General features: G+C 49.7%; 6 protein-coding genes across 6 annotated transcripts; 4 read left to right on the top strand and 2 right to left on the bottom strand.

Annotated features, from left to right (window-relative positions):
* Positions 1-35: 35 nt before the first annotated feature.
* Positions 36-4,029, top strand: FMAN_01982 (uncharacterized protein; the record flags this gene model as incomplete). The annotated part of the gene is made up of 4 exons (XM_041825122.1): positions 36-1,405; positions 1,456-1,492; positions 1,546-2,488; positions 2,582-4,029. 4 exons carry the CDS (start codon positions 36-38, stop codon positions 4,027-4,029), a joined length of 3,798 nt encoding a protein of 1,265 aa, XP_041677332.1.
* An 899-nt stretch (positions 4,030-4,928) lies between these two features.
* FMAN_01983 (uncharacterized protein) lies at positions 4,929-8,245 on the top strand (the record flags this gene model as incomplete). Its single annotated transcript, XM_041825133.1, has 6 exons — positions 4,929-5,068; positions 5,122-5,570; positions 5,656-5,970; positions 6,022-6,350; positions 6,413-6,887; positions 6,939-8,245. 6 exons carry the CDS (start codon positions 4,929-4,931, stop codon positions 8,243-8,245), a joined length of 3,015 nt encoding a protein of 1,004 aa, XP_041677333.1.
* Positions 8,246-8,521: 276 nt separating this feature from the next.
* Positions 8,522-9,952, bottom strand: FMAN_01984 (uncharacterized protein; the record flags this gene model as incomplete). Its single annotated transcript, XM_041825144.1, has 1 exon — positions 8,522-9,952. The coding sequence occupies one exon, from the start codon at positions 9,950-9,952 to the stop codon at positions 8,522-8,524; it is 1,431 nt and encodes a 476-aa protein (XP_041677334.1).
* Positions 9,953-10,661: 709 nt separating this feature from the next.
* FMAN_16031 (uncharacterized protein) lies at positions 10,662-11,794 on the top strand (the record flags this gene model as incomplete). Its single annotated transcript, XM_041825156.1, has 2 exons — positions 10,662-11,719; positions 11,767-11,794. The coding sequence occupies 2 exons, from the start codon at positions 10,662-10,664 to the stop codon at positions 11,792-11,794; spliced, it is 1,086 nt and encodes a 361-aa protein (XP_041677335.1).
* Positions 11,795-12,084: 290 nt separating this feature from the next.
* Positions 12,085-13,041, bottom strand: FMAN_01985 (uncharacterized protein; the record flags this gene model as incomplete). The annotated part of the gene is made up of 1 exon (XM_041825167.1): positions 12,085-13,041. The coding sequence occupies one exon, from the start codon at positions 13,039-13,041 to the stop codon at positions 12,085-12,087; it is 957 nt and encodes a 318-aa protein (XP_041677336.1).
* Positions 13,042-13,594: 553 nt separating this feature from the next.
* FMAN_16032 (uncharacterized protein) lies at positions 13,595-14,772 on the top strand (the record flags this gene model as incomplete). The annotated part of the gene is made up of 2 exons (XM_041825178.1): positions 13,595-13,608; positions 13,692-14,772. 2 exons carry the CDS (start codon positions 13,595-13,597, stop codon positions 14,770-14,772), a joined length of 1,095 nt encoding a protein of 364 aa, XP_041677337.1.
* Between the last annotated feature and the right edge of the window lie 121 nt (positions 14,773-14,893).

Genomic DNA, 14,893 nt, shown 5'->3' on the forward strand with positions numbered 1-14,893 from the left:
CCTCTATCTTCTAATCACTAATTCTCTCAAACGAAATGGATTCCTCATCAGGAAGAAATCTGACGTCTTTTAGGGACGAAACCTCCGATCCTACGACCTTCAAACCATATGATCCTTCAACCCTAGACGATGCGCGCTTCATCCCGAACGCCCTGGACTTTGCATACCGAGCGTTCTTGGCCGACAATGTCGTGACATTATCGGTCCCTCCAGTATTTTCAAATGCGCAAGCCGTGGACAGCGCTTCATACGCCGGCCGGGGCGCAAGCTTCACCGTGTATCGACGTCGCATTCCGCCCCAGAAGCCTCTCACGTCGCGTACAAACATGGATGGCCTCTTGATCGAGATCAGAGATAAACGCAAGCTGCCGGAGGTAGTCGCCTACAAAGTGGCTGTTATCGAGTTTTCAGATAAAGGTGAAGCCACCCAAGCGTCCCGGCACGCCATAGACGCGGCAATCATGGAGCTCTATCTCTCGACGCACCGCCCGATCTTGCAACACCCCAACTTAGTTGACTTTCTCGGACTGGCATGGGGCGCAAACCCGTTTAATTCTTCGCAGAAACTACCAGTTCTCATGGTGGAGTTTGCGGAATATGGGAGCCTCTGGCAGCTGCAACAAAGAGAGTATCTCGGTGTAGAGACTCGGCGCAAGCTCTGCCTTGATGTCTGCAGAGGTCTTCATATGCTTCATTCATGCGGTATCGTTCATGGTGACATTAAGGCGCAGAATGTCTTGATATTCGCAGACGCGGAACACAAGTACAGAGCAAAAGTGAATGACTTCGGCTACTCCCAGGTAATCAACACTGAAAGGAGCAGCCTCTTACTAGGAGGAACCCGGCCGTGGAAAGCCCCCGAGGCGAAGAAAGCAGTCAAGGCATCAGACGCAAAGTACACCGACATATACTCATTGTCCCTCTTCATCTGGTGTACATTCGCACATGGTCAAAACATTTTCAAACTCCTCGTGGACCCATCCAAGCAAGGCGAAGATTTCTACGCGGAAGCGGAGAAGTTGAAGGAGACTGGAGGACTAGCTGCCCAGGCAGATATTTCTGTATGCTACTTGAAAGCCATTAGGGCCACTACCTATGGCGACAGCGGCCAGTTCCTCCAACGCCTCCAGTCTCTCCAGCAGCAATTGCAGCAGAACAACGCGCAGACCCACCACCCAGCAGTTGGCATTGACGACATTGAAAAGATTCTGTGTTCCATTCCACCCATGTTTTTCCAAGCGTTGGAGCCACTGAAGGAACAGCTGATCGCAATTGTTCAACGTTCGGGCTTATACGATGCGATGAAAAGAGCTGTAACAATAGGATTATCGAATGAGCCACACCAAAGAGACCTCGAACAAATCATGGTCGCCCTGGGCCACATTGGTTCGTTTACTCAGGATAGGTACTCATATTACCAACTGGCGATACATGATAAGAAACTAACCGAAACAGTGCGGAGCCGAATCAAGTGTTGAAATCGAACCTGAATGTAGGTCACAATAGCCTTGCTCGTCGAATTCATAGAAAGCTCATCTCGCATAGCAACACTATTTCACGTGGCGCCACTGGACGGGGATGGACCCTTCTGTTCAGAGGTACCTGACAACAACATACATCCAAAGAGGCGAGGGTGAGGCTGAGAAAGGTATGATAAACCCACCGGAGGCTTTCCTCCTCACAGCTCTCTACATCAACGGATACGGTGTAGACAAGGATACATCACAAGCATTGCGATGGCTCTTTAATGCTTGGGGAGCGAAACATCCACTGGCGTCAGCATATGGATACCGAATCGCGCATGCCATCGGGCGCACGCCTGATAACCCAGACAGCGTAATTGAAACCCTGGAACTAATGGCCCTGCGTGGTTCAAGAACTGCCCTCGAAGATCTCGCCATGATCTCCAAGGAAACATACGAGAAAACAAAGAAAACCATTCGTGACGTCCTCGCAGGCACAGGCGCGAATTTCTTTTTCAAGACGGAAATGCTTCACGGATTTGCTCACAATATGTGGATCAGAACCTTTGGAAACATTCCCATCTTGCTTGAGAACTTTTCTCAGTTCGATTCCATCGCTGACTACACAGCCAACAAGAGAGGTGACCGCATTCTTCATGTGGCCGCAAGTTGCGGTCAAACGGAAGCCATCGGGGCTCTCCTGAACCACTTTCCCTCACTTGAAGTTAATCAGCTCAACGATCAAGGCGAGACGCCGCTTCTGTGTGCTTGCCGCGCAGGCCATCATGACACGGTCTTGTGGCTCACTTCCAATGGAGCAACCGCGTCGGTGGCACGGAATGGAGAGTCTCCGCTTCACTGGCTGATATCATTTGATGATCAAGAGATCGAAAGCGTTGGCCCAGCGCTGATCCAAGCCGGCGCGGATGTAAATGCTAAGACTACCACGTTCATCGCGTACCAAGGCGCGTTTCCGGCATCGCTAGATATTGATCGGCTCCCGGAGGGTCATCCAATCGGATGGGGTGAGTGTTTTCTGTCTATATCCATCCTCATGCCTTTCACAAACTACATGATCTAGACTTGGGGTGCATTAGAGGGACTGATGTGTGACCTAGCGACTCACTGTGACCGTCCCAAAATTGTCAGATTCTTGCTATCCCACACCGCCGATCCGAGGACGTGCAATACATCGTGGCCTGGAGCAAGAAGTGCGTTAGAAATTGCAGCATCGCAGCTTCGTTCAGAATGCTTGGAGTTAATGATCCATGCCATCGAGCAATTCAACCTCGAACAAGGGGCAGACAAACACGGGGGCTTCTTGGTGACAAGCCTCCTTCAGCAGGCTGTTTACGGCAGCAGCCTATTCGACATGATCCTCTACCATGGTCCGAGATACCAACAGGCGATGGAATCAACATTCCAGTGTCTATTGCCAAGGACCAGCAGGGTTGCCTCTCCCAACGGCTACGGCGGCTTCAACCAAACGCTTCTCTACTTGGCCATCTCACTAGCCCGAGACGAATTGGTTGAATATCTCCTCAAGCACGGAGCTGATGTCATGAAAGCTGGAGAAAACTACGATGAAGAAGTGCTTCAATCCCAAGACGTTGGTGCGTTCAAAACGGCTGACATTAACCGCGCTTGCGGCGTTGATCTGCGAACGCCGCTCCTGGAGGCAGTTCGATGGAATCGTCCCACGATGGTCAACCTTCTCCTTGAGCATGGGGCACACGCCACAGAAGCCTCTAAGAATCCCTTCAGTGGACAAGCTTCAACGTGGACCGCTCTCCATGTACTGGCGTACGCAGGACAAAACGATACGCGACTCGTCGAACCCCTTCTCGACTACGGCGCGCCTCTTGATTGCTTGCCGGGCGAGTTAGGCAGAACCGAGTCCCCGCTACTCGTGGCCGTGCAGAACGACCAATTTAAACTCGCTGAATGCTTCATATCGCATGGCGCTGATATCAACTCGACCAGCCTGAGCAGCGGCCACCTGAGCTTCACAAACCCCACAACTATCTTGGGCCATGTCATCGCCTCCAACGCGCGAAATTCAATCGCACGTCTCCGCTACCTCCTTGGCAGCGCACACTTTTTGAATTTCATCGTCGAGCCAACCCGGCAGTGGACGGCGCTCCACCGCGCTGCAGCCGCTCACATCGACGCCGAGTTCCGCGGGACGGGTGCAACCGAGGCGGCTGAGCTGGACTGGACCGACATCGATTGGAGTGCAAACCGCGAGATTATGAATGAGCTACTATCGAAGTTTCATGATCCGAAACAGCTTGATGCTGTTGAGGAAAGCTTGGGGCTAACGGCGATGCACCTGGCAGTCCTCGCGGGTAATGATGCCGTAGTGAAATTGCTTCTTGATAAGGGTGCCCGCAAAGACGTGCCGAGCGCAGATAGTCAGGGACCGACAGCCGCTGATATGGCACTTGGAATACAGATGGAGAGGTTGTCTCTGAACGAAGGGGGGCCTCGGCCTGGCGAGAAGGAGGTGGCGGCTCGTAAGAGGTGTAATGATCTTCTAAATCCGCAAGCCCAGCCTGCAGCATGAGCGAGCCAGCGAGTCAACATCAAAAAAGCCAGAAAAGGGCCGTTTCTGAAATGACAAAAACTCTAAATCAGACTTTAGGTATGTAAAGAAAAAGAAGAAAACCCGATTTAGAGAATAAGGAGAATTACAATTTCCTGGTTTATGGTGTCTATAAGCGAAGTTTCAGAATCTCTTGGTGTGATGTCGTTTTGAGTACTAGTCTGCGACTCAATCGAAAAGAGTTGTCTTTGTCATGTATTCGCCGTATACAGTGAGTAAATAGACGGGGTAACGAACGCCGAGACGGAGAAAGACCGGGGTGAGTGGAACGAGATATAAACGAGGTAAACAATGCGGTAAGCGAGGTCATACTTACACCCAACGTCTGCTTTTTGGTAAACCAGATATAACATAACAAAAATAGCACCTCAATTAGTTTCTCTATCAAAGGCGATGCGCCATGTGATGCTAGAAATATTTAAGAGTAGACGTCAGTAAACAAAACAGAGCCACACCAAGAAGGCAAACGAGATACTCAATCAGCTATTCAGTACAGTGTAACCGAGTGCAGGAACGAGCCTAACCCACCACGACGCCTATCATTCATGTGACCTTATTTCCCCACGGGGTAATCCCCTGAATCGGCAGTGCTAATCTCAATACGACCAAGCTTGCCCAGAACGCTTGGTGAGTGCCGGGGAATCATCCACAGAGGGGGCTCACTTCGCCGTAATAAACAGCGATGGCTAATTTGGACAGAGCCTGGGGGATGTCAATCTCGCTGACAACTCGCCCGAGGTGCGAGACTGGAAATGCACATAAAAGAAAGGCCTATAGCTATCCGCTGCAGCTAAAATCCGCATTAGCAAGTACAGTCACATTCATTCTCACCCACCTCTGCTACTGATCACCCAAGCTAGATGCGTCTATACGGGCACAAATTACTTGCCTCCACGGCTGCCATTGGCGTAGTCGTTGGGCAAGGTATCCCACCCTCGTCCAATGCGGTCCCAGGCTTCACTGCTCCAGCAGCCGAGTATCGCCCCAAGTTCAGATATTGGTAAATAACCAATCCAGCCCCAAGAAATACCACCGATTTACTAATATCCACAGGCTTCCAGATGCAGATGTCGACCACGATGTCCTCAAAGCCGACATCCAAGACCTCCAAAAGCTCGGCGCCGGCGGTCTAGAGTTTCTCCCGTTCTACAACTACGGCTTCGGCGATGTCAACGACTCCAAGATGGAGACATACGCCTTCGGCAAGCCAGCGTTTAGAGACGTTCTCAAGGTTGCGCTTGAAGCGACCAAGGCGAATGGGCTGTCGATGGATGTGGCGCTGGGTGCTAGCCAGGGTCAGGGTGTTCCATCGAAGCCGCTTACTCCTGGTCTTGCTGTACAGCTTGTCTACGGCAAAGTGTCTGTCAAGGGAGGAGAAAAGTTCGATGGGGCTTTACCAGCTGCTGATATCAACTGGAATGAGAACTTGGGATATGTTCACCCACAGGAGAAGTTTGGTGGGAGCCGTCTTGTTGGGGTCTCTGCCGCTGCCGTCGCATCAAGTAAGTCATCGCCTCTACTCAGTGTAACTCTTACAATCACTCATGACTCATCGCACCGTCCTGTATTATTCTGATCACATTAAAGCAAACACCTCGGACGACAGCAACGCCTTCGTTGCCCTATATGAGAAGTCACTCGTTGACCTGACGAAGTATGTCAAGAACGGCAAACTCACATGGACGGCACCAAAGAATTACAAAGAGTACATTGTATTCGCGCACTACGAGCGCTACACCAACCAGCGATCCTGCGACGGCGTGCCCACCGATGTCATTGCCAATGGCTCTTGGGTCACAGACCATTTCAGTGCAGCTGGGGCGAAGCTAGCTTCCCAGTTCTGGGAGAAGAACCTGTTGAGTACTCAGATCCGTCAGTTGCTCAGGGAGGTTGGCAAGCACAGTGAGTTCAATCACGTAAGCTTTTACTCTGGGAATGCTAAGATATGAGCAGCTTGGGAGGACAGTATGGAGATTCAAGCTTCGCTTTACTGGTCTCCTGACTTCCCTGATCGCTTCAAGGCTAAGCGCGGTTACGACGTCATCAAGTATCTTCCATTGCTATTCCACAAGTCGACTTCCTTTACAGCAGCTCAGGCTCCCTACAACACTACCTTTTACCTCGATGGAACTCTGGATGACGGACAGAACAAGTACCTCCAGGACTACCGACTGACCCTGAACGAGGGTTATCAGGAGTATCTACAGACCTTTGAAGATTGGGCTGAATCGCTGGGCCTCTCTCACTCGTGCCAAGTTGGTTATAATATTCCCTTGGACATTGTAGGTCTACGTTCTTCTCGCTGTAATGCTAGTGCTATGAACTGTTTCTGACGCGTTGATAGCTCGCCGACGTGCCGATCGTTTCCACCCCGGAGCTCGAATCTCTAGCCTTCAAAAGGCCAGATCAAATGTCACAATTCGTCGGCCCCGCACACCTCGGACGTCGCAATGTTATCTCCACAGAGATCGGTGCAGTTGCGCAAGGAGCATACAGCCTGACTATCCCCTCGCTCGTCAACCTCTTTAACGACGCTTTCGCAGGCGGCGTTAATGCCATGATGATCCACGGAATGACGTATACTGGAGAACAACTTGGATCGACATGGCCCGGATTCACGCCTTTTCAGTATATCTACACTGAGCTATGGAGCCCAAAGCAGCCAGCGTGGAAGTATATGGGCGAGATGATGAATTATACTGCCAGGAACCAGTTTGTTCTACAACAAGGAGTGGCCAAGAAAGATTTGGCCTTTTACCTATATAAGGATCCTTTTGGCATATCAGATGAGTATAATGGCACGGATCTTCGTGCTAGTGGTAAGTACCAGCTGTCCTACGGTAATATTACTCTTGCTAATAGAGTCTCAGGCTTCACATACGAGTATCTCTCGCCAGCGAACCTTGGCTCAAATGCCTTCAAGGTTACGAACAGGATTTTGGACTCTGAAGGTGCAGGATATCGCGCGCTCATACTCAACCAGCAAAAGTTCATCACTGCTGAGGCATCGCAAAAGCTCGTTGAGCTGGCCGATGCAGGCCTTCCAATTGTCGTCATTGGAAGTCCGCCCAGCACTACCATTGGAAGTAAGGGGCAAGATGCTGTGAGCAAGAACATCTCGAAGCTCAAGGCATCCAAGTACTCCAACATTGTTTTCGTCAAATCCGCTGATGACCTACTCCACGCACTTGAGAAACTGTCCGTCAAGCCCCGAGTGACGACGGACTCAGATGCTGCGAGGGACTTGTACACCGTGTGGAGATCAGACAAGGGGTCGGAATATCTGCTCCTCGTTAACAAGGGCTCATCGGCGACTTTTGAGATCACGGCAGAGGTTGAGCAGGGCAAGGTTCCTTACAAGCTCGACGCATGGACTGGAAAACAGGCTGCTATGGCATCGTTCAAACGCTCATCGGGCAGGGTCGCCTTCCAGGTATCTTTGAAAGCGGGCCAGACGGCTATTGTTACATTTACCAGTGGGAAGTCGAAGATGAGCATCGTCTCGCAGTCTGAGAATGTCATCGACACTACCTATGGTTCTGATGGCAAAGAGGGTATCTCCGTCATCTTGGAAGATGATAAGGCAGCCTCCTTGACATTGTCCAATGGACAGACCAAGAAAATTCCTGCTGCCAGTAATAGCGACAGGAAGAATGCTCTCGACATCGACATTGGCAACTGGAACTTGACACTTGAGTCCTGGGTTCCTGGTCCTGACGAGGCAAAGTCAGCATCTGTGAAGAAAGTGATGAAGCTTGGCACTCAGACAACCCTCAAGCCCTGGTCCGAGATCTCTGGAGCGCAGAATGTATCAGGGGTTGGTACATACACAGCTACCTTCGATGTACCACGAGTCCCAAGCAAAGACTCCATCGCTCAACTTCAGTTCGGTCCCGTACTCAACACCATTCGAGCATGGGTCAACGACAAGCAGCTCCCAGCGATCGATATTTACGATGCTCAAGTCGATGTCTCGGATTATTTGGTAACGGGAACTAACACGATTCGGGTGGAGGTGGCGTCTACTTTGTTCAATGCGGTCAAGGCTAGACTTGATTATGTCAAGGCGAATGGCATTGGTCCTGCTGCACCTATCTTGTATACTTCTTCAGATTGGCAAAAACATGGATTACTTGGACCAGTGTCCATCAAGAGTCTTCGCAAGGTCAGCTTATAACATGCGAATCGCAGACTTAGGTCAGCCACAGGGGAAAGAGGTTTAGGAATGACGGAATGTTCAGAATTCAGAATCCTCGGCTGATAGTACATGATGTAATACCTAGTCCTCATATGATAGGATAAGATTGTCTTGAATGTTTCAATCATTGTGGGTGTATCACTCTTCAGATATGTACAGTTGCCTCTGATGGCCCTGTGAACCGTTTGGAAAGACCCGACAGCCAAGATGAAACGATGAAGATCAGACTAACTGCAAATATGACAACAAGGTAATTCATAGAACTTCTAGTAACAGGCTTAGCAACAGGAAATGCAAACACAACACTAAAGAAGAGCATGAAGATGGTTGCCAGCCATTGACAGCGTATCCATATCTGCCCAACGAGAAAGCCCGCTTTGGCAGTGAGTCGCGGCCGGTAAATAATAACACAGATTGAGGCAAAACCACGGTGATGTTTAGTGCAAATAGGGTCAGGTTGATGAAGCTACTATAAGCTGTTTTGGAAACGATGTAGAGGATACCGATGATGATCTGGAGGACGAGCATGATGGCCGTTGCGCGGACTGGGTTGGACCATCTGAGGCGAGAAACATAGTGAGAACAAGGAACACCGCCGTCTCGTGCGAATGACCACAGAATGCGTGAAGAAAAGACGAAAAGGTTGAGAATGATGTGGTAGAAAACGAGGAGGTAGTAAATCGCCCAGATCGTCGTTGCAGTCTTCGAGCCCAGAGCCTGATTGTACACTTCCATGATCGGAGCACCCGAAGCAATAAGTCCTTGAACGTCTTTGATGACATACATAAGACCGACGTTCCAAGCAATCACGGTGATAATACCCAGTATGATAGTCGCGCCGATGGCGATGGGAATGTTTTGGCTCGGGTTGTCGACCTCTTCTGATAGATGACTTGGAGCATCGATACCGCAATAAGCCCAGAGGCAACTCGCGAGACCGATCATAGCAGCCCATCCATCGGTCCACCCAGAAACGTTCCTAAATTCCGTAAATACGAATTTGCCGGGCTGCTTGACTTCTTGCACAGCTAGTAGTGTTGCAAGCGACGCGATAAAGCCGATGATCGACAGCCAGAACACTGATACTCCGATACTTCCGGTAGCAGCTGGGAATCGTGATGCAGCCAGAAAGGCAATGGTACACAGACAGATGTAGACGAGATATACATGCCAGTTCTGAGCGACGTAGGTCTCGTGCCATAACGTGACCAGGTTCAAGATAGACTGTGCAACAAAGAAGCTGCATGACGCTGTAGCTCCCATAGTGTATAGAATTGACATCCATCCTGTAAAGAACGCAGCGAATCGACGGGTTGAAGCTGGGAACGTCATGTACACTATATGATACTGACCGCCAGCAGATGGAAACGCCGAAGCGAGTTCAGCATATCCTGCTGCGAGGATACTCATGACTATACCCCCGACGAGAAGACCGTAAATGAGAGTTGGTCCAACACCGCATGAGAGAGGAACGGCGAGACCTGAGGCAAAAGCTACCCAGGAGATCATAGTGGTGAAACCGAATGCGATTGTTGATACAAGTGTGAAGCGCTTTCGGAGGTGAGTTTGCTGGTAGTCTGCATGCTCAGCTTGAGGTTTGCCATCTGGTGAGGGTTCACATGAGACGACTGAGGCAATGGCTGACTGCTCGGACGGAGCCATTGTGTGGTCAGAACCGCCCTTCATGGCTGGGAAGACAGACTTGAGGCCAGTAGGGAAGAACGAAGAGGATGAAGATATGAGGGACTGAGGTTGAAGGGATAATGTCGACAGCACTAGTCTCGTTGTAGGGTGTTCATGGCATATTCAGAGGATGATGTGCAATTAATGTAGAGATGAGCAATATCTATATATGCATCTTCTGCGCTATAGTCATCTTGGATTGATGTAAATACTAACCCAGTACTATGATAAGAATGATGCTTCGCTCGATATTGTCGTCCTGCTAGCTCTAGATAAGGTGACCCGGAACACTGGGGTTGTGGAGAAGCTTCGGCGTCAAGGGCGTCAAGGGCGATAAGAGTGGTCTGAAAGCTTATCTCCAAGTTGGGAGTATGACAACTAAGAACGAAGCTAGACTAGTGATAGACAGAAATGCTAGACCGTCATCGGCCCATTTCCATATGGAGACTGCGAGCTAATTCTGTCAACACTAAGACTAATTGTTCCTCAGACCACTGGCAGCTGGCTCTGGCTGATTGAGTTGACCGTAAAAGTGCGGGGTAAGTTATAAACCCTGCATGAACCAACTTGACGTCTCCGTCCCGAGTTAGCGGATATTGCGTATCCAGAAAGCGACTCAAGTTGCACCCAACATTTCATCTCTTCCCCCTTATTTCTCACCCCAACATTCACCCCAGCGTCCACTCGATTACCTGCAGTAACCTTGGCACTCATGGCAAGCCCCTCTGAAACCCCATTATCTACCAGCAGTCTAGACTCTCCCTCAGCACCACCCGCCAAAAAACGCACTAAGAAACCTTTTACGCGACAGCAGCATGGTTGCTTGACTTGTCGGCAGCGCAGGAAGAAGTGTGATACGAGGGTGCCTATTTGTGGAGACTGTACGCGACTCAATCTCATCTGCGAGTACCAAGCACCCCGGCGGGTCAGAAAGTCACCGTCTGCTGGGGGCGCTGTGGTTAGGTACCCTAATGCGCATACTGGTATCAGGGAGCCTGTGGATATGGTTCGTCCAGATGATGGCCACTCTGGGGATCTGAGCACTGGTCGTCGAAGTATGCTGCGATACTACACGACGACTCTAGCACAGATGCTGTCGACAAACACAGAGAACAACTGCTTCATCTCAGTCCTACTTCCAATGGCATTCGATTGTCCAGTACTCTTAGACGCCATAACCGCACTGTCGTCAGCACATCTCGCGATGTGCAACCCAGAGTTCAACGACATATCTCTCCAACACCGTGGGCGTGTCTTGAATGCCTTCAGAAGTTCTCTTGACCAAGACAATACCCTGACAAGTGAAATGCGCCTCGCCATCGCAATGGTCATGTGCGCTCTTGAAACCATTTCGGATGGAACAAGCGTTGGCTGGACATGTCACGTCGCTGGCGCAGCAGCATGCCTTGACTCAGTACGCGCTTCGAGAAACTTGAGCTTTGAAGCCAAATGGCTATTGCGCTTCTTTGCATACCACGATAGTTTGACGAGTATCTCGCTTGATCGAAAGCCATTACTAACTGGCGATTACTGGATGTCAAACGATGATGCATTAGCTGACCCATATTGCGCCTATGCCCCGCGGATCATCTTCTATTTATCTGAGATAAGTGTTCTCGGCACAATCGAGTCTGACGAAGAGATGCTGCAAAAGGCGTACGAGATTGCGAATGACCTTGCGGAGTGGAAGTGCAAAGCCGATATCACAAGTGACGAACCTCTCGCCCTGCTCAGTGAAACATACCGAAGCGCGGCATTTATCTACCTCGAGTCAGTTTTACGGAAACGCTTCCATCAGCAAGTTGTGGCGGAAATAGTACCTGGAGGAATCGCGACACATATTGAGGCCATTTCAAATCTCTCGGACAGAATCCCTCAAGGCGCATTTGCTGAATGCTCTTTACTGTTTCCGCTTTTCGTTGCTGGTAGTAGAGCTGAAAATGCAAGGCAAGCCAGCGTCATACGGAACCGACTTGTCGCGATGAATAAATGGCGAAAGTTTAAGAATGTTGATGCGTGTATTGATGTTCTTGATGAGATCTGGACTGTCAATGGGCCCAGAGCAGTCGCATGGCAAGATGTCTCCAAACATCGTGGTTGGAACCTGGCTTTGTTTTGAGGGCTATCTATTTACATCATCTCCGGTCACCCTCTCTGTTGACCGACAGCTTGAAGATTTCCGGTCTGCCGTAATGGCCTGCGACATCAAGATCATGCTTATATGCGATAGTCTGCCCAATATCGATATCCACAATCAATGGCTCGGGACCGTATACAGGCCCTGCAATGTACTCCCCATCCGGCCCAATCACACTCGAGCCGCCCGTGAAGAGATCTGCCGACCCAGCTCCTTTGATGTATGCCTCCAGCAGTTCTGGCGGAACAGACTCTTTGTCCAGATACGAAGCTGCGGCGACAACGAAGCATCTTCCTTCAAACGCATACTGCCGAGAAGCAATTTGATGCGCTGAAGGCATGTCGGGCCACAGAGCGATATGGATCTGTTCATCTTCTGTATGCAGAGCCTGTCTGATGAGAGGATGGAAGTGTTCCCAGCAAACTGCTGCACCGATCCTTCCCAAGCTGGTATCATAGGCCCTGAGACCTTGTGCATCCCCATTCGCCCAGACAATTCTCTCGGCGTGCGTTGGAGTCAGTTTGCGATGGACACCACGAAGAGAACCATCTCGTCCAATCATCGCAACACTATTGCAAATAGTCCCACCAGTTTCTCGGGCTCGTTCATTGAATCCAAGGACGACTTCGATGTTATTCTCCCTCGCGGCGTCTCTGATTCGATTGATTTGAGAGCTTGAAGCAGTTGGACTGGCTTCAATGAGTCTCTTGTACCAACTTCGCGCTTCAGGGTCGTTCCAGCTAGCCATCCCAAACACCCAAGCAGGGTATCCTGTCAGCCATGTCTCAGGGAATGCAATGAGATTGGCTCCATCTTTTGCTGCTGTTGCGATGTCTTTAATTGCTGTTTGGACACCATGTTCGAGGTCTAAGAGGCGGGGACAGCGCTGGACGACATAAACGCGGACTTTGTCTCGCTTGTCGTTAGGAGAGTTTGGTGTAGGGTTGGCATCCATATTGGCTTGGATGAAAGATTACTGATCTCTGTTTATTGGTAATTTAACGAGAAATGCATATATCTACGCAAAGTTTAAGTCTTTATACCTACTAAACGCTCGATTATTGATTCGTACTGAAGAGTAAAGTGTTTACCTAAAATTATTTCACAACGCAACGCGATGCTCAGCGTCTTCAGCGTCAACGGCGGCGCTATCGTTAGTACCGCTGTCAACGTTGAGCGCTAAAATCTGGTGGGGAAATTGACTTTTGGTCTAGACCTTCCCCTGAGGTGCAGGTGACCCACCTCGCTTCCAGCGTCAACAGCGTCAAGCGAAACGCTGTAACCTCTTGAAGAAATCTTTCGGCTTTCGAACCGGCATCAACGTCTGTTGCAAACGAAGGCTAGCTCGAAAGTATCACATAATATGCTTTATCTACATAGATAATTCAATGAATTCCTGTATTTTCATTCAATTATTCCAATATTATTTTTATTCTGATTTTAATCTCTTCAGACTCAACTCCATACACAATCACCTCGCCTACTAGCCCAGTGTCAGAAACTAAAACATGACTGTTTCAAGGTATGTTCAACCGTTTCAACACGTTTCTAATGCGACGTCAGATTTTGTTTCTGGGGCTGGCAACTGTATTAATAATTGAACAGCACGCCGAAGAGGCCCTCCTTGGAGCCTGCCATTCCAAACCATCTCAAAGTCAATCGCACGCAGCCTCTCCATCATCACCGCTGCTTCAGAGGCCCTCAACAAGCCTCCCATTCCGCACGGTTCCCCAAAGAAACAACAGCCATTGTCACAATCGACCTCGGCGTTCAACATCTTCCGTCTGCCGACCCAGCAAACGCGATCGACACAATCCGCCGAGCCATCAGCACCAAATCAGGGCCTCACCACCACGTTCGATCGAGCTTCACAGACTCCTCTGGCTATCGCAACATAGTGTTCACTCTCTACTGGAAAGATGTCGCGTCCTATCGAGACTGGGAAGCTGCACTGTCTCCAGATTGGTGGTACCGAGGGCTATGTCCTACTTCTGACATCGGAGTATTTAGAGAGATGTATACAGTCCCGATTACTGATACGGAGACTACATTTGCTCTACCGAATCCAGAGGGCTACTCAGTCATCGCAGAGTCAATGAGTGGCGAGACTGATACCCATGAGTATTGGGGATCGGCAAGAGACCGTATTCCGAGGTCACAGACGGAGACTCTTGAACCTGGTGGCTGGCCATCTCTCAAAGATGACGATTGTTCGTTGGGCCCTAGTGGAAGACTTGTTTGCGTAGAGCCCCATGAAAATCTCTGTCTTATCCGCTCCGGCCAAGTCTGGGAGAACAGTACACCAGCAGAGATCAAGTCATACAACACCGAGATAAAACCAACACTTGACAGCGGAATGGGGGAACTTACAAGAAACAACCAGCACTTCGGTTGCTTCTCCAACAGATATATGCGCATTGAAGATGACGATGGCAATCCAGTTGGCAAGACATGGAGCATTAGTATGTGGGAGTCACTTGAGCGTCTTGAGAAATGGTCTCTCACGCCTAAGCACAAGGAAATCTTTGGTACACAGATTAATCATTTTAATCGGATGGAGAGGGAGGGTGAAGAGGCAAATCTGAATCTTTGGCATGAGCTTATGGTATTACGGAAGGCGGATCAGTCTTTAGCGTATTTTAACTGCCATAAGAAAACTGGCATAATGCCAGTAATTTACAGTTAGTGGAATATAAAGTCAAGACCATTTATTGCCAAGTTGAAGCAGTTTATTTGAATAATTGCCTGTGGTTTAGTAAACTTTTGACATCATAGCCATATCCGGAAATGGCGTCCTGGCAGCATAA

The sequence above is a fragment of the Fusarium mangiferae genome (assembly GCF_900044065.1).
Source record: "Fusarium mangiferae strain MRC7560 genome assembly, contig: FMAN_scaffold001, whole genome shotgun sequence".
Lineage (NCBI taxonomy): Eukaryota > Fungi > Ascomycota > Sordariomycetes > Hypocreales > Nectriaceae > Fusarium > Fusarium mangiferae.